At 41.1% G+C, this 25,336-nt stretch overlaps 1 protein-coding gene across 3 annotated transcripts in view; it reads left to right on the top strand.

Moving 5' to 3' along the window:
• Window positions 1–9,861: 9,861 nt before the first annotated feature.
• Window positions 9,862–25,336, top strand: part of SEPT7 (septin 7) — a 78,467-nt gene continuing 62,992 nt past the window's right edge. For 2 of the 3 annotated variants that reach the window (XM_027665007.1, XM_027665005.1), the window contains exons 1-2: window positions 9,862–10,149; window positions 25,142–25,146. In XM_027665007.1, the coding sequence (XP_027520808.1) occupies window positions 10,146–10,149; window positions 25,142–25,146 (9 nt within the window). In that variant the 5' untranslated portion in view covers window positions 9,862–10,145. Of the gene's footprint in view, window positions 10,150–12,072; window positions 12,075–25,141; window positions 25,147–25,336 lie in introns of all 3 variants that reach the window. The other variant, XM_027665006.1, reaches the window with a different exon arrangement.

Below are 25,336 nucleotides of genomic sequence, written 5' to 3'. Positions count from 1 at the left end.
AAAATCCATCAGACAAAATGAACAATGTGTTATTTTTTCCAATATCAAAAATACATTTTAAGTCATAACTATTACAGAAAAAACATTTTATGGCCAATCAGATTTATTTTTTTCTGCCATACTAAATTTTCAGTCCAGATCAGTACTTTACCTTATAGGTGCATAATTCAAAAGTACTCACTGCTCTTTTGAATATTTGGACAAATAGAAATTGTGTTTTAGCAGTTTTCCAGTCAAGTTGCCAAAGAGAAAAACAGAATTATGATAGGCATGAGTTTTGTTCCTTGTGTAAACAGCTGGATTTATGTAATTTCTGATTTAATTTTGTCACTTTGTGTGATTTTGTTTGGTTTACTCCATGACTGCTGTCAATGTTGACTCTGTACCACAACAAGTCTACAGCTTTTTACCTAGCTTGCCTTGGTTGGCCATTCTGAAAACCTCCTAGCAAGATTTCCTGTTGCCTCCATTTTAAAGGAGTTCTGTCTTTTCTCCAATGAGTGGAAGTTACTAAGACCCACCAGCTGCTGCTGCCTGAGTTCAGTCAGCAGAGTAAACCTGCAATTCCTTCCAGCTTCTTTGCTTGTAGATAGAGAGGAAGGAGGATGCTAACTTAATAACTTCTCCCCATTGTGCCCCAGAGGTTAGGCACCTTGCCATATACAGACGTTATCAAAAATGGAATCATTTTATAAATAAACTGTGAATTAACAACAGTCTGGATAAATGTATGCTTTGGTTCAAGACTGATGTATTCCATTCTTTGAGAACATTCTTTAAATAAACTGAATATTTTCATTTTGTACTTTGTTATGATTTATCACATTGTGGTTTATTTAAGTCTTTCAATGCTCTCTCTTCCATTTGCTGAACTTTAGACATGGAATTAAAACACGCTTGACTGCACAGTCTTCCTTCATATTTGAAGAAGAAGCCATGTAGCTATCACAAAGGATTAAGACAACCTACATTAAAACCCTGTCACTTTTGCAACTGCATTTATGCAACAAGACAACAGTAGCTAATGGGTCCACCTAAGACATTGAGTTGAACGGACAATTTTTTCATAGCTGTGGTAATTATGAATACTCTGAAAAGGGCTGCTTTGCCGGTTGTAGCCCTAGAAAATTGAATACTATTCTCTTGTAGAAAATGCTCTGCAAGTATTCAGCCATCTTATTCAATCGCAAGCCATTACAAAAAACAGTGAATTGTTTATTCATTGGAAGTTTATGCACATACACTACCTCTTTTGAAAGTCTATAAATACTGCTTTAGCCTGCTTTCTGTTGAAGGCACAGGCTCAAGCTAAGAACCTTTCTAAAGGATGACTTCTCCACTTATCCACTATGGACAGCCCATAGCACTAATAGATACATAATCATAAAAACTCAATGATCTCCAGCTCTTTCATATAGGATTCCAACACCTGCCTTTGCTCTCTGGACTTAGGCATAACAGTTATGGGGAGATCCACCCATCTGCAGGAAAGGGTTTCTTTTGGGGGACATCCCCCAAAACATCAGGACCAAACTCTAAAGTCTGTCCAAACCAACTTTTTCAAGAAGTAGGGTTTTCCAGGAAAGAATGTTAATGATATTGAGGTATCTTCACAATAAAACTCCTTCTGGTGTTACCAAACATATCAACTTCCATTTGGTATTTAGTTATGCCTTAAACCATTTATTTACTGTCTAGTAATGATTCATATAACTATATAGGGCTGCCAAATGAATTCCATTACCATGGGGATATTTGCAGACATTTTAAATAGTTGAGATAAATACAATAAACTAGAAAAACACTAAGAAATAAATTGATATAAAATGGGAGATCACTGGCTTGCAAATTGGAATTCAATACACTGAATTTTCAGACCAGTTAGCCAACACAACAGTAACTCCAAAAGCTGCTTAACAATATGCTACAGCTATTCTTTTTGCAATAAATTAGTCAAAACACTTTTTAAAGAGGGGAATGTTGGCAAGTATTTGCTTCCAACAAAACTGAACCCTCTTTTGATAACATTCAGTTCTCCAGCTAGGTATTCAAAGAAATAAAGAACACCCATCAACTAGCATGTAAGTATCATGTCCAATAGACTATTTCTATCACAGTGTCTTTGGTGAAGATGAATAATATCTGAAAAGAGGCATGGAAATAGTAGTAGAAATAGTAGTATATTCGTAAAATGCAATTAGGCATTCCAGGTATAGCTATCTATACATATATATATAAACACACATATATATGAAATGGTTTTATTTAGTCTATTATAAAACAGAGGTGTTCCCATGCACTCCATAGAGCACAAGATTAACTATCAAAAACTGCTATCAGGGTATAACCAAACAGTATATGCTTCCCATATATGTGACCACAGTTTTTAACCATGTTTTCTTACAGGCATTCCATTGGACTGTTAGGGGAAAAAAAAAATGTGTTGGCAAGGGGTTTAGAAACAGCCTGTGTAGGAAGACTCCATGCTGCCAGTTAATCCAAGAAGGACTCTTCATGACCTCATGACCCAGAAGTTGTTTCAAAAAACATATCTACGATACTATAAAAATAACCCCAACCTTAATTTTTCCACACTAATGCAGATTATGTATTTGCATTAAAATTTATACACTGTAAGGAGTGTGTCTAAAATTTGGCTCTGTAACAAGCACATAATTTCTTAAAAAACTCTCTAATACTTTACCTTTCTGTTATTACAACAATACAAGAACTTTCCTTGTCTAGAAGACCAAGGATATGTCTTGGGTTATGCTAATGGATCTACTTTGAAACAAGCTCTTGAAATATTCTTGGCTTATACAGTGGATTCATCATCAAAAAGACCATTATCTTCCATTATGAATCCCAAATGTCTACATAACTGATTCTTTCAGAACTGGGCTCCCTTTCTAGTATTGCTTGCTCATCATAGCAAAATCACTAAGTACTTTACTCCTTATGTAAAATAGAGTTCCTTTCACTCCTGATGTGAAATATGTTCAAAATTATGCAATTCAGAATACAAATACAAAGAAGTAATCTGAATTAATTTTCATCATTTTCCTTGATCTACGTTTTCAGGGGTTTTTTACCTCATTATGCACCAATAATTTAACTGGATTGAACTATAATGTATTTTGAGTATTTCTATACTGTTACATTCATATTTTAGCTCTTTGTGGTTTTTCTTACAAAACATAGTTTCGAGATTTTTTCTGTGTACAGAGAGTTGTCTGTTCGAGATTGTATAATGCTTTAAACCAATTGCAAAATTTCCACTGTCATCAGTGGCAGTAGCCTTCAGCTAGTCCCATGTGTAAACAGATGCTAATCTCACACATGGTTTAAAAAAAATAAAAAAGAGTTTGCGTTTTACTTTTTGATAAGTATTTTATATCACCTTTTGTTTCAAAGGACAAGCGAGTAGCTCTACTGGATTAACTGGAGCTATATGCACAGGTGTGTTCAGCTTAAAGGCTGACACTAGATAAACTATCACCACAGCCCAAATGACAGGTACAAATAAGTCATCCTCCAACAAATGCAGGAGATAATTATAAACAAACGCAGGAGTGAATCATAAAAGATTGCATTCATTGGTTCTAGCAAGGGCTAGGGTTCAGCAACTGGCTTTAGGTTTGAACCTAAAGGTCAAATGCACAAGGAATATCTGAAATTGAAAATGTGATTGAGTATCCAAAGTTACTTTCAGGAGGCATAGGGTTGGTGATCTGGTGCCGAGGCACCAATAATTTTGTTTAGACAGAGTAGCTGCTCAGAAAAAAAACTAGAAGGATGATCTAACTACTTTGGACAAATTATATGTGTTTGTGTGGTAGATTAGAAAGGAGTGGTGGTACAAGTCCTTCTCTCTGTGAAATCCTTTGCTCCTAATGGTTGTGACAAGCAATTCGTTTATGTGCCAGGTGCAGTCTCAAAGAGTGGATCCGGGAGCCAAGTCACATGCCGGTCAGAAGGGTAAGTGCAGTGCTGGTGTCAGGACCTGCCTACCCAGAGGGAGCAGGGTCCAGGCTGGTCCGACTTGCAACACAAAGGGAGAGACTTGTTGCTTTGGAATGAGTTTGGAGAGGACTCCAGACTGTCGGTATCCCAGTAAGCATATCAGAAGCTAGAGTCACATTTTCATAGGTAAAGGAAAGAGAACAAAGTGATAAAGTGATTAAAATGCCAGTAAGTGGCACAGTCTACAACACTTGGGTTCAGTTGTTCAGCATCTTTACCCGAGGCCTTGATATGGCATACTGCTACCTCAAGCCTAATGTCAAGTACTAGATGTACTGTTGCTTTAGTATTTGCAAGAACAAAGCCCAGTTCAATGTTCCTAGGGTGAGGTAGATGTCCTTTAATTGAAAGAGGACAACTGGAATGTGCAAAGCCAGAGTGCTGGGACCACAGTGGCACAGGGTACATAGTACTTCTTTGCCATCAGAACCTGTTATTGACTTTACTTTTTATAGAAACAATGTGCTGATATGAGTGAAGAGAAAAAAGAGCTGACTACTGACTACAGAATTGATGTTTCCATTCATTCTGTAGTATTTTACTATTATTTATTCTGTAATATTTGATTTATTCTGTAATATTTTACATCTGGAATTAAAAAAAAACCCCTTTGTCTATCACTTATGCAGGAAATTAATTTTAAGCTCATTAATTCATTTTAAGAAAAACTATTTTTCTTCTGGAAAGCATAGCTCCTTTCCTGGAAAAAAACCAACAAACCAACTAATAAAATGTCACATGTCTAAGTATTTTTTTTTTCCCAATCTAATATGCAAAGTATGACAGCAGTACCTTATTCTACACTAGGAAGCACTTGCTAATATAAATAGGCAGTAAGCCCAGCTCCCCAAAGGCCTCGCTCTCACAGCTGTGGCAGTGTGAGCAGACCCTTCATGCCCGTCAAGCTCTGCTCAGACACAACCGCTCATCAGGGTATGCTCGTCTGCAGCACTGGTTATTAATGATTACGCATCTGGGAATACGGAAAGCCTCTTAAGGATTTACTGAGACCTGCCCAACCCCAGTGGGGTTTACTTATTAACAAATAAACAAACGGAGAACTGGAATTACAGGACGTGTGCCATACACTATCGCTTTGCTCCTGGCCATCCGATCAGTGGCCGCTACTGCCTGCAAGCAGAGGGCCGGAAGGGCGAGAGGGGCCTTTGCTTAGGGCTCCGACTCCCCGGTGTAGGAAACACATTTTTCGATCTGTCAGCTCGCCGTCTTGCATCTGTGACAGTTGTACAAACAGCGTTGTTAGATAGTGCGTTTTTCAAATAGTTTAACGCTCCTGGAAGCCTACTGTGTTTCCCGACCCATGAGTCTCACATGGGATGAAGGAAACTGCCATAAAGGTTGTATCTCACCTCACTTAAGGAAGTAATCGTTATTGGTGTGAGAGCATGGCTAAGGGTTAGGCTGCCTTCCTGCTTCTGCTGATCCATATTCCCTGCTACACAACTATAACTGCACAAAGCAACCATTTTCTACCTTAAACAATAAGTGCATGTGTGTGCCTCTCACAAGGATCACATCATTGGGTCGTAATCTATCAAAGCCTCTTTCTTTAGATAATTGAAGTAATGGATGTATACCAGGACGATACAGTAAACACACTACAAAACAAGAGATGTTGTATTTTTCCCGTAGCAATTGTTCAATAGAAGCCTGTGTTCATAAGTTTTACAGCGTTTTATAAGCATTTGCTGATGAATGCGTCTCTTTCTTATTGTTGCAGAGCACTTTATTTTTAAAGAGCAAGTGGCAAAACTTAAAAGGGGGCCAAGAGGTGTACATTTTATGTTGCTTCATTTGCATATCTGTAGAATAATCTTGTAGGTGGCAGCCAAAGAAGACAGCCATGATAGCAGCAACAACAATAGTTAGGATAGAATCATAGAATGACCTGGGTTGGAAAGGCCCTTTAAAGATCATCTAGTTCCAACATCCATGCTGTGGGCAGGGACACCTTCCACTGGACAGGGTGGCTCAGAACTCCATTGAACCTGGCTTTGAAGACTTTCAGGGATGAGGCATCCACAACTTCTCTGGGAAACCTGTTCCTGTGCCTCAGCACTCTCACAGTAAATTTTTTTCCTGATATCTAATCTACACCTACTACCTTTCAGTTGAAGCCTTGTCCTGTAACATGCTCTTGTAAAAAGTCCTTCTCTATCTTCCTTGTAGGTTCCCTTCAGGTCCCGGAAAGCTGCAGTCAGGTCACCCCTAAGCCTTCTCTTTTCCAGGGAGAACAAACCCAGTTCTCTTAGCCTTTCCTCCTAGGAGAGGTGCTCCATCCCTCTAGTCGGTTGGTGTGCTGCTTGTGAGTTTGCAAGGGTTTTCTGTTTCATGACAGCCCTCCTCTGAATACGGAAAAGCACCATGAATACAGGCCTGACTCTAGAAACCTTTATGCAAACAAGTGGCCCTACGGACTTGGTATGTCTCCAAATAGGAAAGGGCTGATAGACAAGATGTTGGGACCCAATTAGATGTGACACTAGATGCCTCATACTACTGTTATCATGTGTATTGCTGTTTTGTTAGGCAGTTTCTTGTGCTAGTGAACAAAGTGAAAAGGCAGCATTTACAAAAAAATCATCCAATGTAAGGAGCAACAGATGTCCAAGAGGCAACATAGTACAAGGACTAAAGACATTTCTGGTCAGCATGACAAGCAGTGGTCAAAGAGTGGTCAAGATGGTGGTAGCCATTATTGCAAATCTGAGATTTAAGGGTGGGTTTGAAGGAGGATGCTGTGCTCATTATTCACTGTCGAGCATCCTCAGCCCCCTATCTTGCAAGAGCTACGCTGTTTACAGGAGCGAGAATTTAGGACTTCACCCAGTTGGTGTAATGAAACTGGTCATTTCAGCAAGACATTGCTTGGTACGCACAGATCTGCTACACTTGCACAGCAGCTCCAAAGGACGCTGCATGCATTGGACTCACTGAGCCAGCATGATTCAGTCTGGAGATGTATCACGTGCCCTACAAACCCAGGAGGTATTTGAGTTGCCATGAAGGAGCAAGTCAGCGGGCTACAAGCGCAATAATTCCATTACATCCCATGCTGAAGCTAATGATATGTGCAAATTCACCTAGTGAGTCATGTCTGCTTGCAGTAAAAAAAAATACAAAAACAAAATAGTATTCCTATGTCTCACTGGCAAGAAGAGGCTGAAACTGGCTAGGCTGGTTGGGAACCAACCTGGCCACAACCCTAGTTAGGAGATTTTCTAAATAAGGTGAGTGGGTTTTGTTTCTGTATCTGAAGACAAGAAGGACACAGATGGGGTTGAATTATGGCAGGTAGCATCCTACCTTTAAGTTTGCAAAGCTTTTTATTAATTTCACAAAAAGCAGGCCCAAAATTGTGTCTTCCATCTTTGAATCAAATAAATAGAATCTAAAGAGTCCTGAAATTTACTTTTTGAGTTCGGTTTTTTAAAGTTCAGTGACATACTTTGTGAAGCCTTTTGCTTTTGAAGGAAGAACAGCACATGGCTACAGCAATGGAAGAAGTTTTGATTTATTGTATTGTATACACAGAACGCAGTATTCTTCAAACCTCAGGGACCCATTTGCATTTGCTTTATTTCTCAAAATGAACACAATTTTGCAGAATCTTCCAAACCCTGTGAATTACTGTATGAAAAGAGATACCCCCCCCCCCCCACATACACTGCTATTCACAACACAGAAAAATGGGACATTAACCTCACATAAAACCCACTGGCTTGCATCTTGCTTCCTTATTAAGCCTGTGCCAGTTTTGCAGTAGATTTCAAAGGTGCAAGCTCACTTTTGTTTTTCCAGTGATCAATCCACATAGTAATGTTTTGCTTAAAAGGGAATCCCACAAAAAGCATCACTCCTTTTTTGAAGGTATCCCCATCAGTTACATACTTTTCTCAACATTACATGTGTGAAAACCAAGATAAATGTTTTTGAGCAATTTGAAGCCCTTACTATAATAGAGAAAACAAGTATTATTCATATTGTTTGTTTTCCCACAATGTATTTTTATGGGAGAGCTGTGGGGATCATATTTTGTATTCAGCGAATAACTTCTGTGGTGTAAAATGTCTCTTTCTGGTATTCAAATAACCACGAAAGCTATGTAGCTGTATCTCATTGCCATGGACATTACCACCTAAACCAATTAGAGTGAAAAAAAAAAAGGTTATTTCTTACCTCATCCATTGTGAAAGACTCAGATTTATGAGATAACATTTGGCAGTCCTGTGACCAACCATAACAAAAATCTCTTTCCCTTGGGCACCCAAGAACCACAGTGTATTGTAACAGTTCCAGTTCTGAAACAGTGCTGAACCACATTGTGCAGGACTGCATACCTTTCCGAAAAGTTTATGCATTTTCCTTGTTGTCATAAAAAGTATTTATCAAATGCCCCCCCCCCCCCAAAAAAAAAGTTGGACATTAGATAGGAAAGAATCAGATGGATGGAAATCTATGAGAAATGAAGGCAAACTTAGTGTCTTCATTGTTGCTCCTCTCAGCCTGGCTATGACTACCTACAGAAATATTGCGTTATTGAAAATTGTCCTTTTGCTGCTGAAATGAAAATTGCTTTTTCTGTCCTCCTAGAACCAGGGCACGCTGTTAAGATGTACTTTTAATAATGCCAGCAACAAATTATATAATAAACAATAAATTAATGTATTTTTATCTTTTTGCCAAATATATTTCCTTATTAGAGAAATGCACCGTGCCTCTTGTGAAAGAAAAGGCAAGGAAAGGATCATACTCGAAAATCCCTAGCACAAAAGAAAGTATGTTAAGTTTCAAATCACACATCATAAATACAGGTCTCCAGTATTTCAGTTTGGACATAAAATATCCCAGAGTTTAAAGGCTCCAAAGATACCTGTCCCAAATATAAAAAGGAAATACAGTAGTGAGAGCTGTATTGGAAAAGCCAAAAGGCATTTTTCTGCCTCTTTTGGAGTCCATGTTTTCCAGTGTCATTTCTTTACAGCAGCGGGCGTTTATCCCGGCTTGCAGAAGCATTTCAGAGGAGCAAATTCACGGTCTCAGGGACGTGCTAGACCAGCCCAGGCGGTAGGGCTTGTCCGTGTGACTCCCAGGGCGCCGTGCACATCCCTTTGGCCTCCCAGAAGGATTTTACCTAGTGCCTGCCAACAGCCGCGTTCAAATGGTATTTTATTTTCATATTTTTTTAAGTGAGTTCTCATTCATTGCGAGGAACTTAGGCACCCAAGGGTGACTTTATGAGGGGGAGCAGAGGGACGAGCGCCTGCCTGTGCCCCGCAGTGCCGCAGCCCGAGCGCTCCCCGAGGAACAGGGCGGCTGTGGGGGCCTCAGGGGCCTCGACTCCTCTCCCCAATCCCGCGACCCCCTCTCCCGCTGGCCTCTCCCTACGCCAACCGCGTGAGCGGGCGGGCGCGGGCAGCGCAAGGCGCCGCAGCGCTCAATGGGCCCCGCAAGGCGCGCACGGAGCAGCGACGCTCCGAGAATCGCCCCGGCGCAAGGCGGGGGCGGTGGAACCGCCTCGCCCAGCGCGTCAAACGCGGCCGACATCTTTGTTCCGGGCAAAGCCCGGCCCGGCCGCCGCTGGGATTTCGCGCTGCCTCGGCGTGCGCCCGGTTTCAAAATGGCCTCCGAGCGGTGCCTTTTTTCTCCGACGCGGAGTGCGAGGAAATAAGAGCGAGACCGACCCCGGGCTGGGAGGGGCGGGGGAGAGACGCGGGCACCGCGCTGGGCGGAGGGGCCGAGCCGGAAGCCGCTGCGTGCTCGGGGAGGCGGGCGGGGAGCGTGCGAGGAGCGGGGCGGAGGCGGCGAGGGAGAAGGAGGAGGAGCAGGCGGAGGCGGCGGCGGGAGTGGAGCCGCTAAGTCCGTCCGGCCGCCGGAGCGGGCGCGCGTAGGCGCCGTGTGCGGAAGGGCCGCGGCCCCTCGGCGGAATCGGCGTAGGGGGCGTTGGAGAATCGCCGGCGGGTTGGCCGGCGGGAGGCGCTCGGGGAGGAGGGGGCGGCCCGCTCGGTGCCGCCGCGGCTGAGGGAGGCAGGGCGGGAGGACGAGCAGCCAGCCGGAGCCCAGCGTCAGCAGCGGCAGCCGCACCGCCGCCGGCCAGCGCCATGGGTGAGTCTCCAGCCCGGGGCCGAGGCGCAGCGGGGGGGCCGTGACAGCCCGAGCCCGCGGCTGTGGGGTCTCCGCGATGGGTGGGCTGAGAGGCGGCGTGGGGGGGGGATACAGCGGGCACCGCCGAGCCTCCTATCCCGGCGGCCCCGCCGCGGGGCCCCCCGTCCCTCTGGCCGCCCCCCGCCTCCCTCATCTCCTCCGCTTCAAATGCGGCTCCTGCCCCCCTCCCCGCCGCCTCTCCCCACCATCCCAGCAGTCACTTCCTGCCTCGCCGAAATTGTATAATGCCTGCGCGGGGCTTGGGGAGCCGGGTGGCGAGAATGCCGGAGATATTTCTTCTCCCTCGCTTTTCTCCCCTTCCCCCCTTCTCCAACCCCCCTCCCCCCTTTCTCCTTTTGCGCCCAAATTTGGGAGGGAGGAATTTGCTGCTGCAGGAATTAAAGCAGCCTTCAAATATGCGAGAGAGGAGCGGGTGGGACTGGGATCGCGGGAGGAGGGGGAGGAAGGAAGGGGGCGCCCGTGCGCGGGTGGGAGCGTGTGTGGCAGCGGGAGCCCGCCGGCCGCCTGCCCGCATCGCTGCTGGGCTCTCCTGCTGCTTCTCCCGTGCCCCCCCCCCCCCCCCTTTTTTTTTTTTTTTTTTTTTTTTCTTTTTTTTTTTTTTTTTCCCCCCTCCCCCTAGTGCGTTTTTGGAGGGCTTTATGCCGCTCGGGTCTGGCTTTTATTGGCTGGTGGCCGCCTGCGCGGGGCGGTCGCCCACGCTGCCCCGCCGGCCCAGCCCCTGCCCTTGCAGCCTGGGAGGGGGCCTCGAACGGTCGTTTTTAAAGCAAAACAAAAAGTAAAAATTACGATTTATGAATAGCTGCCCTGGGAGTCTGTATGAAGTGCCTTTTTAAGCGGTTTCTGTGCGATCCCTTCGCTTAGCGAACCGGTCTTGCAGAATAAATTGGAGGGGTGCTTAGCGTTCTTAGTGTTTCAGGAGGGTGACTGGGAAAAAGGGCCTTTATGCAGGAAGATTTTTTTTTTTTTTTTTAAACGGGCGACTTAAGGGAAAGTGGCTAAACTTATTTTAGCATGAAGTTGTTGGCTTCACGCTGAACCAGTTATGTGTAAATGTAATTCCGTGAAAGACAGCGTTCAGGAATCTTCTGCGTGCAGTTTGTGTCGCCTCCTGCAGATGGAATATCGGTGAACTGAAGACTGTCAGAACTGCCCATTCACTGAATGGTTTTTTTTGGCCACTGGACTCTCCCTCTGACTGACAGTGGCTTTAGGTTATGTTCAGTGAAAGGAAGGCTTCCATATACAGATATACCTATGGTCTGTATTTATATCTGGACCAAAAAAATGGGTTTGGTCCATGTGAATATGCAGGCTCAGCTCCCATCAAAGTGAGAAGGGTCACTGCTATATCTCCATTAAAAAGTGGGTTTTTTGTTGTTGTAGTAGCTTTTCAGTGCTAAATGATAATTTCTGACTAGAACTTTACTGAGATACCAAGCTGATATGATTGTGGAGTATTTCTCCTTTATAATTCTGTCTCCTTATATTTTAAAGTTTTTGTGTGCTGAAATGTTAGGAAATAGGAGAAGATGTATTTTTGTGTAATGTTGAACATCTTTCACTTGATACCTGCTTAGTTTGCGGGATTACTCGCGTCTTTGGCTGTTGAGTTGTGAACACAGGAGCAGTAATTGATCCTGGCTTTGGATGACTGCATTCATTTTTTTGAGCTGACTCGTGAATAACAAAAACCAATAAACAGAAATTTTACTTAGGAGAGGAGGTTTCAAGCAGCCATTGCATTAAAGGTGAATTACTGTCTTGTCTGTGTTGAAACCTGAATTGGAATGCAAGAGCATCACCTCTTCCGTGTTTGCTACTGTGTACTTAGTCATTTTGGGATTGATGCAGATGTACCAAGAGCTGTGCTGTCAGTCCGTGCACTGGCAGCAACTCACTGCTTTTCCTTCTGCTTACCCATAAGGACAAGCAACTCGTCTCAGTTAAAACTGTGCCTCAAATGTCTACTCAGTGCAACAAACGAATGTGTGTTTCTGTATTATATACGGACAGAAACTTAATTGTTTATCTTATGCAGAAATAAAAGATCAGTTTTATCTGCTTTATAAGCTAAAATACAATAGACTTGCTTTTTTTTACTTCAGATGTCCAAACATGCTCACTAGAACTCTTCATTTTTTCTTTATCTGGCTTTTAGCTTAGTGGTACTTATTCTCTTTCATGGGGCAGGCTCATGCTTCTTGTACTTTATTTTCTTAACTTCTCGTAGCTCAATGATGCTGCGGTGATGTTTTTAATACTACCTTAAAATACCCATTAAGACAACAAATAGTTATAAAACACAATGGCTGCGGATTCAAAACCTCATTTTAAACACAAAGTCAGTGAAGAAAAATTTGCCTCGGAGAAGGTGCAGGAAAGAGATTTCTCCTCAGAACTGTACTGTGACATACATTTTTAGCTTTAATTTATTGCCAGACTGTTCACTTAACCTGTCTAGACCAGAGATGCGTATGTATGAGCGACATTCTATTTTCTGTAAGTTGGTGCTCCAGCTCCTGAAATAAGCTAGTTAATTGCAAATGTGTTCTCTGTAATTAGAATGGCATTTAGTCACCATTTAAGTAGTTTAGTTAAGCCTCGTTTAAATTAGTAATTCAAATTTGGGGTAGTGTTAAACTGTAGGCGGTCACAAACTATTCCCTAGGAGGGTTTCAACGTCTTGAACTGATGTTTATGGAATAGATGTCTTGCAGAGGTGGGGACGGTGACATAAGTGAGGTAAAGACGTTTCTCAACTGCTGGGGCCAGGAACTCGGTTCACAGAAACCAATGATTTCCTGTTCACCTTGCCAGAGTGAGTTTCACGTATGTCAGGGATGAGTCAAATTGGGCTTTCTTTGCAGCCCAGGTTTGGTGGTTGCATACTGATAGCTCTGTAGTGTCATCAGGTACCTGTTTTCCATTTTGTGGGGGTTTTTAACAGGAAAGAATCGAAACAGCATTTACTTACATAACTTGTAGTTTTGCCTTCTGCTGTAGTTTAATGCAGCTGCCCTGTAAAACCAGGTGTTTGCTGCATTGCATGAACATGGCTGTGAAACTACTGTAAGTTATGGCATCCTTACTTCACATTAAAAATCAAAAAGCAGCCAGTAGGCTCATAAGAACTTCTGAAGACAATATGTATCCACTTTCCCTTTGATAGAGTTTGAGCTAGAGCAATGTCCAACACACGCCTGACTAAACCTCGTTCTGATGTACATCCTGGACCTCCTTCCCACAGAAGCCACTTAATCTTGTGCTTTTTGTGCATCGGTGCCTTTCCACACTTCTACATGTGCCTTACGGGAACCTGCCAGTCGCATGCCGACTTCAGTGCTGGGCTGGTAGGGCTGCTGCTCCGAGCAGTGCACTGCCTGGCAGCCCTTCTTAAAGCCACTTAGGGGGAAGAGAATAGTTCTGTATCGTATTTTCAAACGGCTCTTCGTGTGCCGTTTTCATGCCAGATATCTGTCATTTAACGCAGTGATAGTTCAGCATGCGTTTGCAAATAATTTTGGAAGCAGTGTTGCAGAACAATATCACTGTGGGTGTTACGTTCAGAAGCACTTAAGCAACTAAAATAAAATTGAATTAATTTTTAGTAGCGCAGAAGATTTAGAATTTTTTTTGTCAACATTGGAAATAACATCTCAAGATAGTACTCTTTTTTTATAGCTCTTTTTTTCCTCTCTTTACACTTAATAGTAGTGTGCTTTTTATTTGATTGTTTTTAAAATCTGAATAATAAAGGTGTTGACATAAAACCACGAGAAGAACTGATTAAAATGTTAGAGAGATTTCTTCCTCCTTTGACCCACTGTAGCTTTAGAGGGATCAATATTAAGATACAGCATCATGCTTTGGTGTGACATTTTTAAAATAGAGCTTTCTAAATGGAAAGATTGCATCATACTCACAAAATATGTGAGACCTGAGGAAAGAAAAAAATTTACTTTAGATTGGTCTTTTATTTGACCACAGAAAAGATCTAAGGGTGACAGTGGTCTTAGAAGTGTGTTCTTAAAGCAGAGAATAAGCCATGTGAAGCTTTTTTTCGGTGCTGTGGGGTAAAGCATGACAGGAACAATGACCTGAAAGAAAGAAATACAAACTAGGTATATAAGGTGTGCTCTTTAGCAGTGTTGGTGAGTGTTGAGCTACAAAGTAGTACTTTATCAAATTCCAATCAAAACAATCTTATTGTATGTAGAAATCACTCTATCGTACAGTGATATTATTACAAAGAGACCTTTCAGAAAGGCAGCTGAAGTAATTGATGGCAGGATTTCTGGAGTGACATTTGTCTGAGAAAGCATCGTAGGTCATTGCAGTTGATGCAATGTAAGATGTCACGAATGTGAGATTGTCACTGTGTTATGAGCAGGTAGATTATTAGAAGAATAATGCATGAAATGTTACCTATTTTTATATTTTATACATTAAAAGACCATTCATGTAATGATTCATGTTGAACTCGTAATAAAATGAAACTTGACCTAGTAAGGTGGTCAAAGTTGACAAGAATGCATAAGTTAACATTAACATAAAGTTTAAATCAAACCTTTTTTAATCTCATCTATGTATAATTTTTTCACAGTGTGCAGGAAATTTTAGTGTACCCGGCAGTATCCTCTGCTTTCCATTTTGTTCTTTCTTAAGAACCTTATCATGCAATTTCATAGCTTGCAGTGGTATAACTGGATTGCAGTTGAGAAATCCTGTCTTGATTGTGTGTTTTTTCTACACACAGTATAGAAAAACCTCCAGTGTTCCTATACTGGTGTGATTAGATGAGCTTGCTGATGTAATGGAAAGTTAACCTTATGGTAGTTTTCAGCTGGACATGTGAGCTAATCTCACTTGTTCGATGTACAGTTTTCAGAAATGGTATGAGGGAAGCCTGACCTCACCCCTGATGGTCCAGTTGCTGTGTGAGTCTGTTGGCCAGCTGCTTGAGAGGAGGCAACTCTGCTGCTCTCCTCACCCTCATGGCAGTGCCTCTTCAAGCCAATAGTGAGTCAGTTCATGGAGCTCAACTCATGGGAACTGCCGGCTTTTTCTTCCTCAAGGTTATTTTTCTTTCTATTAGTTGAGCTCCCTGAACCTTTCGTATCATGTGATCACAGAAGTGTTGGCACGGAAAAAGAAATACAAGTGGGCTCTAGGCAAGAGATGGAACTTCAGCCGATCATTTGGGCAGTAGGCACATCCACACAGTCTGAGTTTAGTGTCTGCTTTAGACTGGTGTAACATGGCGCTGCTGTTCCCACCCAGACACTGAATCTTAACACAGGCTGGAAGTTTTTGTTCGTGTGCCCAAGGCAGCAGAGATACGGGGTAGTTAATCTAGTTGTACAACTTGTTTATTTCCACTCTACCAGTGGTTAAGATAGGGAAGGAGGAAAACTGTGTCCTGTTGCAGGAATTAGTGCTAGTGGTTAAGAATGCAGTACTCTCCTCTTGGTGCTGAGCTGGTGACTTATCTAAGGATAAACATAAATGGGCAAAGTTTAATGGCTCTTGTTTCAGCAACTGTGACTCCTTGAGCTCTGAATGGCTGAGGTGACTTGGTTTTTATTATCTGCTGTTGCATCGTTGCCCGTGTCATTTATGGTAATGCTGATATTAGCATTGGGACTTTCCAGAGTGATTTGCAAAATAAAGCACTGACTAGTGATGGCTGCAGAAATCTAGCAGTGCAGAGGGTCTTTTAGTCCTGACCAGATCCTAACTGTTAAGAAATCTTAAGTAAATTGAGATACCAGTTTTAGCTAACTTCCTGTCATTAAAAAAAAAGGCAGTTGTGAGGTCTTAAAAGCTGTTGCTGGAGAAAGGTAATTTTCTGGAAGCTTTCTGATGACAGAGATTTTTCTGGCTGTGTGATCTTACCAATACTCACTATAGTTTTTTAAAACAAGAATGTAGAACTTAGAATATATGACTCAAAATCAGTTCTGGATGCCAGCTTAAAAGTAATTTAATGTCTTCAAGTTTGGGATAGTGAAAATTTCCAGAGTAGAAATGATGCCAAGAAACCCATCTTATTTCTCACCCTCCCCAGTTTATGGAAACAAACACTTCCTAACTGTAGTTAGTAGAGGTGTACTAACAAACTAAGAGATTCAAGATTATATTAGTTTCTTCTTGGGAGGCTTTGCCAGATGGTTCAAAATCAAGATCTGAGTAATCCCTTGATGATAGGTAAAGGGGAGCCATCCTGTTGCCTTCTTCTGTGTTATTTTTTAGCACTTAGTTGAGGGAGAACTTGGAGGAGAATAGTCTGAAAACTGCTGCAGTATGGTACTGGAGTTCACAGTCACCTCCTACTGTTCAGCTGTGCCAAATACTGACCTTCAGTGCTCTTATTTGCAATTCTGGGAGCATCTGCAAACCTGTAAGTTTTCAGAGTGATGGAAAGAACTTGCAGTTTCTAAGTGAGTGACCGAAGCAATGAGGAAAAAGACCTTAGAGAGACAGGGGCAAAAACTAGAGTATGTTGTTGTTCATTGTACAATTGTGGATTGTGAATAAAAGGAATCTCCTTTTCAACCAGTTAAGGGAAAAATGTTCAAATGTTGCAAGTTCAAAACTGTGCTGAAGACTAGATGGTTGAAAGGAAGAGAAGGTGGGGTAATGAGTCCCCATCCTATAAAAGTTTGGTCAGGAAAGCTGAGAATTTCAGCAGGGAGTTTTTCTTTACCAGCAGTTTCAAATTTAGCAAGTTAACCTTTGAGCTGGGTGGTGGTGTTCCTTTTCATGTTTTTAACTGGGACTCTGTAGAAGGTCTTTGAAATTTGTTGTGTTCTGAATCCTGGAACAGTTGAAATTTTCAACTGGTGTGTTCAAAATTGTATCAGTGCTAGGTATTTTATGCAGACCAAGTTAAGTTATTTGAGTGTTAATACCTTGCGAAGGGACACTGACATCTTGTTTGTCCAAACATCTGCAAGAGTTATTTGGAGAAGACTTTGAAAGTGATGAAGACACAGCTTCTGCAAAGAAATGTTCAAGGATGGCCTCTAACATGATTGCTGAATGATTTTCACTTGGCCCTGGCTTTGTCTTTGGCTTCTTGCCTGGCAATATTCCTGCAAGGCATCCAGTCACCTTAGGTAAAGGTGACTCCTTTTTTGGTGCATTCAGTTCTTTGTTGCTGTGGGCAGCAGCAACAATCTGGTTTTCTTCTTGCTTTGAATTGTGTTTCTGGTTGTGAATCTTGGCCATTGAGTACTCTGGTGTGGCAGCTAGGTATGCAGACGATTTAATTCCCACTCTAAAATACAGTAGGGCTAATCGTGCAGTAGAGCTGCTCTGCTGGTATACATATTTGACCATGTAATGCGTGCTCTTCACAGCCAGCTTCCTCACTAATGCCAAAACCAAACGTACTTGGGAAGTTGGGAAGCCAACAGCTTTGGTGCTGTTAATCATTGGGATGGTTTGCTATCCAGCTGTGGTTTCACTCCTCGCACTCCTTGGTTTTGTCATCCAAGGCGATTAGACTGCTGGTGTTCTGGATGCTTTTGGGTTGCCTTCCTCTTTGAGAAATGTATGCAGTAACACCAAGTTAAAAATTAAGTCTTTGACATCGAGTAACTTAAATAAAACCTTAGGGTTTCTGACTGCCAGCATGTAGTACAGATGAATGGTAGTTATACCAATTCTGTATTGTAATAGTCTTAATATTAAACCTGGTTGATAGATTTTATTTTCAATATGGACTGTTCTGTGTATCAGTTGCTATTGCAACCTGCAGGGAAACAATCTTAAGTTTTACTTCCTATCTTCCTTACATAGTAATTAGAATGGAAGCTGTCTTTCTGTGGAATCTCTCTAGCTTAAAAATAAAGGTAATTAAAAACAATGCAGCCAGCCAGCTGTGGTTCAAAACATATAAGTTTAACACATGGAGAGGTTTCTAATACTTGGCATAATTCTTTTATAATAGCACCTGTGTCTTTTTTTAATCTTCTTGATCTCATTAGAATTCTTTATATTCTAAATACAGAACTCATTGTGGAAATAGTTAAAAAGAATTAGCAATTTAGTAATATCCCTAAGGAGGTCTCTCAAGGTTTGATGAACCTTGTAGTAGAAGTATTGAAACATAAAAATAAACATAATTTCAGCATATCATGAAAATTCAGTTTATAATTAAAAAACCTAAATTATGTCTCTTGGTGTCATTAAAATATGCTTTCATGGGGGAAAATGGATGCTGTGGAAAAACACCTACTTTGCTTTGACTTACAATAAATACGGTAACTTAACTTTGAGCTACCACTATGCTTCTTTTAATGAAAAAAGGTGTTTTAACTGATTCATTGGTGACACCTTGTTAATATGAGATAGCCTCAAGAGTTATTTTAATTTTGTCCAAAGAAATTGCTGGTTTGATACCAAAGACTTGTTGTTTTCAGAAGTACTTGTGTTTCACTGTTCTGGGGTACTAGTTTGCTGCAGCACAGAAGGGGCACGTGTCTTAAAATTTTAGCTTAAAACATCTGTCTTGGTGAAACCTGCAGGACTTCTGAAGGTTTCTAGAAGTTGGAGGGTGAGGTGTTGAGCATAGAAACTAGTATAGGAAAATAAGAATATATGGTAAAACAGATGACTTCTGCATTGGAAGGAGTTGCATCCACCATACAGAAATGTATAGTAGAAGCCTAGTTATGTCAATTGAAAATTGCCCATGTTAACAGAAGCACCAGTGATGAAATACTGTAATTTTTCTCTTTAAGGGGAACACGCTTCACTTTGACAACGTCAAACGTTCTTTAGTAATTTTGCATGAGTGATTCACCTTTCATTAGCATTTCTGCACCTACATGTTAAAGAAATTTTACTAGATCTGATAGTAGCCCTTTAGGCTAGAAATGTAATAATGCTATTTCTTGTGCTGCCATCCTTACAGCTGCTTGATGAGGAAGGAGAATGGGATATGCTACTAGGGAGTTCACTTCTGCTGGTATTCAAGGCATCAAACAGAAGGAAATGCAGCGTGCACACCTGCAAATGCCTTTTTCGGAGTCCCTTGGTTGAAATACTGCCAGTTGGATTGCAGGACCAATTACTCTTCCTGAAAAATTCACTCCTGTGCTTCGGCATATATAAGATGCCCTGTTACTGCTGCTTCACCTAGAGACTGGGGGTGGGAGTCAGTTGGTTTGCTTTTGTGGTGGTTTTTGGTGGTTTTTTTGTTTTGTTTGGTTGGTTGGTTGGTTTTTTTAATCACCACCAGCTGACTCTTTGAGTTAACTGATCAACCTGCAAATTCTGAAAAAAATGCAATGTTAAGGTGAGCCTGAAGGAACCGAAAAATGTTCAGCAGGATATGGCAAAGGAACTAAATGATACACTGTTTCTTAATACTTACTGTGCCTTGTTGCTTTTTTTCTACTATGTTTCCAGTGCTAAGTGAGACTCTTGAAAATGGTCTCCATGTAGAGGCACTGACCTGCTTGGGGAGGAATTTCCATTTCCTTAAAAATGTTTTTTCAAACCCATGGTTTAGTTGGTTTCATAGGAGGTGAAATAGTGTGAGATAAAACTGTCTGAAAGATCCCACCATTTTGGTTTTGATTGATAATTTTTTTTTAAATTATTTTAGAATCTTTTATTTACGTGTCTTTTGGAAAACATCCACAAACTAAATTGACAAGAGATATGTTAAATGTGAAGTGGAATACAGATACTTCATTTTAATTTCTGTTGGAGTTTTTTGTTTGTTTGTTTTTACTTTGTAGTGGATTTTTGTTTTTTTCCTTGGAGGCTTTGTACCCGGGAATCTTTCACAGTGTCTTTTAATTTTTTTTTTTTCTTTTCTGTCTGTCATCTTCAACCCTTGGTTCAGTGTTTGTGGTGGAATAAACATTCAGGGATGGCAAAACTGAGGAGGAGGAGTTAGGAAGGAAGATTAACAGTCTTGACAGACACACCAAGTGATGTGTGGCTGATGTGGGATCTGGTTCTGTTCCTGACACGAGGTCCCAGCTGCCATTTCATTTCGACCCCTACTTTATAGAGTGGAAGATAATCGGTCACTTTACTGTCAAATGTGATTTTGAGTTATATGCAAGTTGCTTTGTGATGATGGGTTTGTGTGCTGCTTTCTGCAGGCAGACTGAGGCTTTTTTTGCAAGCCAGAATAAAGGGGAAAATGCACAAAAAAGACAGGCTTGAAAAATTGTATTCCTGTACTTATAGATTTTATTTAAAATGCACAAAAAAGGTTTACTTCATTTTCAAGGAATTGCCTAACTAATTCTAGTGGAGGTTGAACTATGACAAAAAAAATTGTTGATATATGTGGCTGGCCTGAATATTTTGTGGAGTCATCATGGGTAGAACTTTTGATATTGTATGTTTTAGTTATGCAGGCCTGCTTTTATAGTTCAACAACCTTCCCCCCTCCCTGCCCCCTTCCTCCTCCCATCTGTCTATAATTAGTTTTGTTTTTCTAAATAGTTAACTGACTTCTTTTTCCTGTAGTTGTCTGCTTTCTTGCGCTTTGGCTGCTCTAAGAGCTGCAGCACTGGTTGGGTTGGCTGTAGCTGCAGTGGTCTGTGCACAGTTACTGTACACTGGCTCTGAAGGCTGTCAGATCTCTTTTTAACAGACAAGGTTTACTAGTTTGCCTGCTACATCCTCTTTGTTTTTCTTCAGAGTTTTCTGCTTTCCTCCTGGACACGCTGCCTGTAGCTCAACAGGTGGATTATGCTTCTGCTCTTTCTGGTCCTTGCAGTGCAGAATCCTTCTTGCAGAATCCTGTTGCTCTTAGATGTCACTCATGTTTCAGCACTATCTTTAATAAACTAGATGATAGCATCTGGCATGGGAAAAGACCTAAAGCTCACTCTTCACCTATACTCACTATGCCTAGTGACATTTTGAGGAATGGTTAAATTTGAAATCCATTCACTGGATCACTGCTTGAAATTATTGGTTACTGACTTAATCACCTTGGTACTAGAGACTGAAAGAGATCCCCATTTCTTAATTGTGATTATGCATTGAAAGGATTTTCTTTTTTTTTTTCTATCCTTTATGAAAAATATTTTTAATTTTTTCAAATGTAGGCCGGGCCCTAGGTTCACGCTTGGAAGCCAGATTATCTTATAAAAGCAGGCTGCAGCTGATGCCTGTTTGAGGGAATAGGAGTGCTCATTTCCTTTCCATCAGTGCTAGACTTCTACCGTGCAGATTATAGCAGATGTTACTGACCCAGCAGATATTCTTATTGTACTTTGAATAGTGAAAGGACAAACGTATTCACAGATATTCAGTTTAACTTTACAAGTAGGTCTGGTGAGCTTCACCTTTATATTGGTATTTCCATACATTTTAAATGCAAAGTTGAGTGGAGTTTTGTTTGTTTGTTTTCAGGTTTGTTTGTTTGTTTCTGTTTTAAAATATAGATTGTGTATATCCTAATTTTTTTTTTGTTTGTTTTGGTGGAGGAAAGAAACAAAGTTAAGATACTGTGTATTATATTAACAAGTGCTTATGGCTTGTAGTAGAAGCTTGACTACACTAAATACTGCTACCCAAAGCCACTGTTTGAAGAATGCAGTAACAAAAGCTGTCGGTTGTAAGACATGCAGTTGCTGTCTGCCTCTGGGATATGGGAGGACAAGATGGGGATATGCATAAGCTGTTTGTTTTAGGTATTGCCTCGATATTGACAACTGGAAAAAATGCGGAGTTTGTTAAACTGTAGCAAGCTTTAAGGGGTTTTGAAGATGTTGGGAAGGCCTTCTTGGCAAGTTCTGGAGGCTTCTATGTACTGATGTGGAGACTTCAAACAACTAGCACTGTTCAAGACATTAGAAAGGTACCGTGTTAGGTATAGTGCAGGAAATACAAGTACAGTGTTCATAGACTAGTCTTTCTATGTAAAGCTACAAACTGTATCCAACTTATGTCTTACTCAGGCATAATGGTAAGACATTGCATAGAAGTACTGTGGCTGGAGTGTTTGCAGAAATTTAGCTAAAAGTTCCAAAAAGATGGTTTTAATGATTGAAATCATTGTTAGAGCAGGTGCAAATTCTTATATTTTGGCAGCACTGACATCTTTTCAAGGTAAACTATGTATAAAGAAAACTTACCCTGTGTCTAGGTATCTTACCAGATCAAATTGACTCCCTAGCATATGTAAATTCTAGCATATGTAAATAAAATCCCAGTTGCAGCTGTGTGAAATAAGTTAAAAAGATCACCTTTTATTTTCATTGTTGATGACAAGAAACATTGCTGTACTATGCCTAATGCAATGAGTATCTGTGCCCTTTCTAATATTGCTTTATGTTGGGGTCAGATTTCAACAATTTTTGCATTCTATGATGCTTCTGGATATTTTTAAAAATAGTGTTTCCTTGAAGGTAACTAGGGAAAAAAAAGGTGTTGTGTTTCTTTCTCTTAGAGTAAGCTTGGTTGAGAAGCACTAAAGCCAACTTTGATTGGAAAGGACAGTGACTCCCTGATGTCACACTGCTTTTCTGTTTGGTCTTCTTTTTTTCTCTCCAACTGTCTTCATTAATATTTGCTGCTGGTTTGGCTATGTCAGAAATCCTTGAAGAATTTTCGTAACATCATGTTACAGGCTGCTGGCTGCTACCAGTGCACAGCAACTGCACTTACCCGTGTTGAGTGTGAGCTGAGCTCTCAGGTTGCACTTTGTAGAGGTAAAAAATGTCTTTAGCTCACCTTAGACTTCCATCTCCTCTTGATCAGAGGGATCTGATGTCAGGCAGTGGATATTTTATGCCAGAGACTATCATCTTTTGGCCCAGATGGTAATACTTGAAGAATGACTTTAGATTTATCATTCCTGGACACAGTCATGCCAGAATAAAGGAGAGATGTAAATTATGGTCTCTGGGCAAGAACAAAGATGATAGACAGGCTTGAGAGAAAGAAAAAAAAAAGAAAAGAAGACTTTTTTTTTTTTTAAATTTTTTTAAATCAGTATTCTTCCTTAGAACTCCTTGGAAAGCCGCTGATGTTGGCTCCTTTCTCTCATTTGCATAGTTAGAGCAGCTTACTGCTGGCTATTTTTCCATTGATTCAAATGATGGGTCTAAAAACACCAGCTCTGCAGCTGGTTTGTGTGGGCTGTGACATTTTGCTTGAGGGAGATCTACATTAAAATAACTTTGAATGCACAGAATGGATGCATCGAAGGTCAGCTAAGGCCAAATTTGTGATTATTTGTACGGCTTGCTTTCATTTGTGCTAGGTTAAAGCAGAGATGATGGACAACTACAAGAACCAGTAGATGTTAGAAGACTTGATACAAAATGATACTTGAAATGCAGTGTAGTGAATACACCTGATATTATTAAATAAAGTGATACACGTGGACTGCTGTCGTGCTGTATGCTCTGTGATAAGCTGTGAGCATTTTTTAAAGCTCAGGAGCAAGGTCTTAGGCCTGTGTACCATTCCCAGTATGATCAGCTCAGTACTTGGCAGGAGTCAAATAAGTTACATGTTGGGGGTCAGTAAGAAAGGATCAGAGTAAGAGATACCACATGATCCTTCTGTGGATCTGTGAGTGTTTTGCCTCTTGGATGGTGCGTGTGGCTCTCACCCTGGCCTCTCCAGAAGAGTACAACGCTGGAGCAGTGTTATGTAAGAGCAGCAGAAGCAGTCAGAGACACGAAATGGCTCCTTTTGAATGAAGTATGCTACATTATTAAGGCTGTTTTCACCACAGATACTACCGTGCAGCAATAAAGCTAGCAGGAGGTAATTTTGAAATTATTAAGTCCTCCCTTTGGCAATGTACAGAGGGAGTGCTTGCTGCAGGGACTTTTGTGGATGCTCAGTTTTTATGATGCTAAGAAGAGTGTGCATGGAAGAGGAATTGATCAAATTATATTGAAGTGCAAAAATACCCCAATCTTAAATGCTAGAGAGGTGGATTTTTGGTTACTGTGGAGGTGTTTCGAGAAATATAGCTCTCAGTTTATTCTGCATGTACTACCTTAGATATATGTTTTTGGCCACTGTTGAAGACAGGAACTTTGGTGTGGCCCATGTGGCTGTTCTTTGCTGAGATGATGGCTTTGATCTTTGTACCTTTTCCACTCTAAAATAAAAATATTATGCAACAGTGTGGTGAAATGAGATTCCATGTTCTGGTGAGCACCTGTGAAGGAAATAAATACCCTTGAACCCATTACAGATTCAGGTAACATATAGCAGAGAAAAAGCATGCTGAATAATTGAGTAAAAAGAACTATTGAATAATTACCTGTCTTGATCATGAAATGGTACGGAGATCATGTAGTATATTACTATGAAATTAAACTGTTATATGTATAGAACAAACTAAATTAATGTTACTAACAAAGTAAATTCGGGGCCCTACAAGAGAGCTGTAGAGGGACTTTTTACAAGGACGTGGATTGAGAGGACAAGGCGGAATGGCCTTAAACTGACAGAGGGTAGGTTTTCATTGGATATTAGGAAGAAGTTGTTTACTGTGAGAGTAGTGAGGCACTGGAGCAGGTTGCCCAGAGAAATCGTGGATGTCCTGTCCCTGGAAGTGTTGAAGGCCAGGTTGGTTGGGGCTTCGAGCAACCTGGTCTAGTGAAAGGTGTCCCTGCCTGTGCCGGGGGGGCTGGAAGTAGATGACCTTCAAGTTTGCTTCCAACCCAAACCATTCTATGATTCTACCTAAAACACTGTGTCCTGAGCACAGTAGGTGGGAAGTACTGTGGGTTACTTTGGTCAAATGTAAGTAACTTTTCTTTTCTTTTCTTTTTCACCCCACCCGTTTCTCTTTCTGGATCGCGGCTGCACCTGAATGGACTCGTTGCTGCGATGGCTCAAATTCATCGTTTTACTGGACTACTTCTGGATGTGTTCTGTTGATACCTTCCATACTGGAAATGATGGAAACGTGTTGTTTACAAAGTAGCTGTAAGTATTACTTTGATAAAGATGTTTTATAGCTATTGTGGAAATAGAAGCAGCATTAGATTTTTAGTAGGTGAACTAAAATTGAGTTTAAGTGGCAACTACTTGCAAATCAGGAAGGGGTAAAAGTTAAGGGGAAGCTGTTGTAATATTCAAAACATGAGATCTCGCTTGACACTATGATCAATACAGC

This window comes from Corapipo altera, unplaced genomic scaffold (genome assembly GCF_003945725.1).
Source record: "Corapipo altera isolate COAL_440 unplaced genomic scaffold, ASM394572v1 89, whole genome shotgun sequence".
NCBI classification, from domain to species: domain Eukaryota; kingdom Metazoa; phylum Chordata; class Aves; order Passeriformes; family Pipridae; genus Corapipo; species Corapipo altera.
This window is presented reverse-complemented; position numbering and strand designations above follow the sequence as displayed.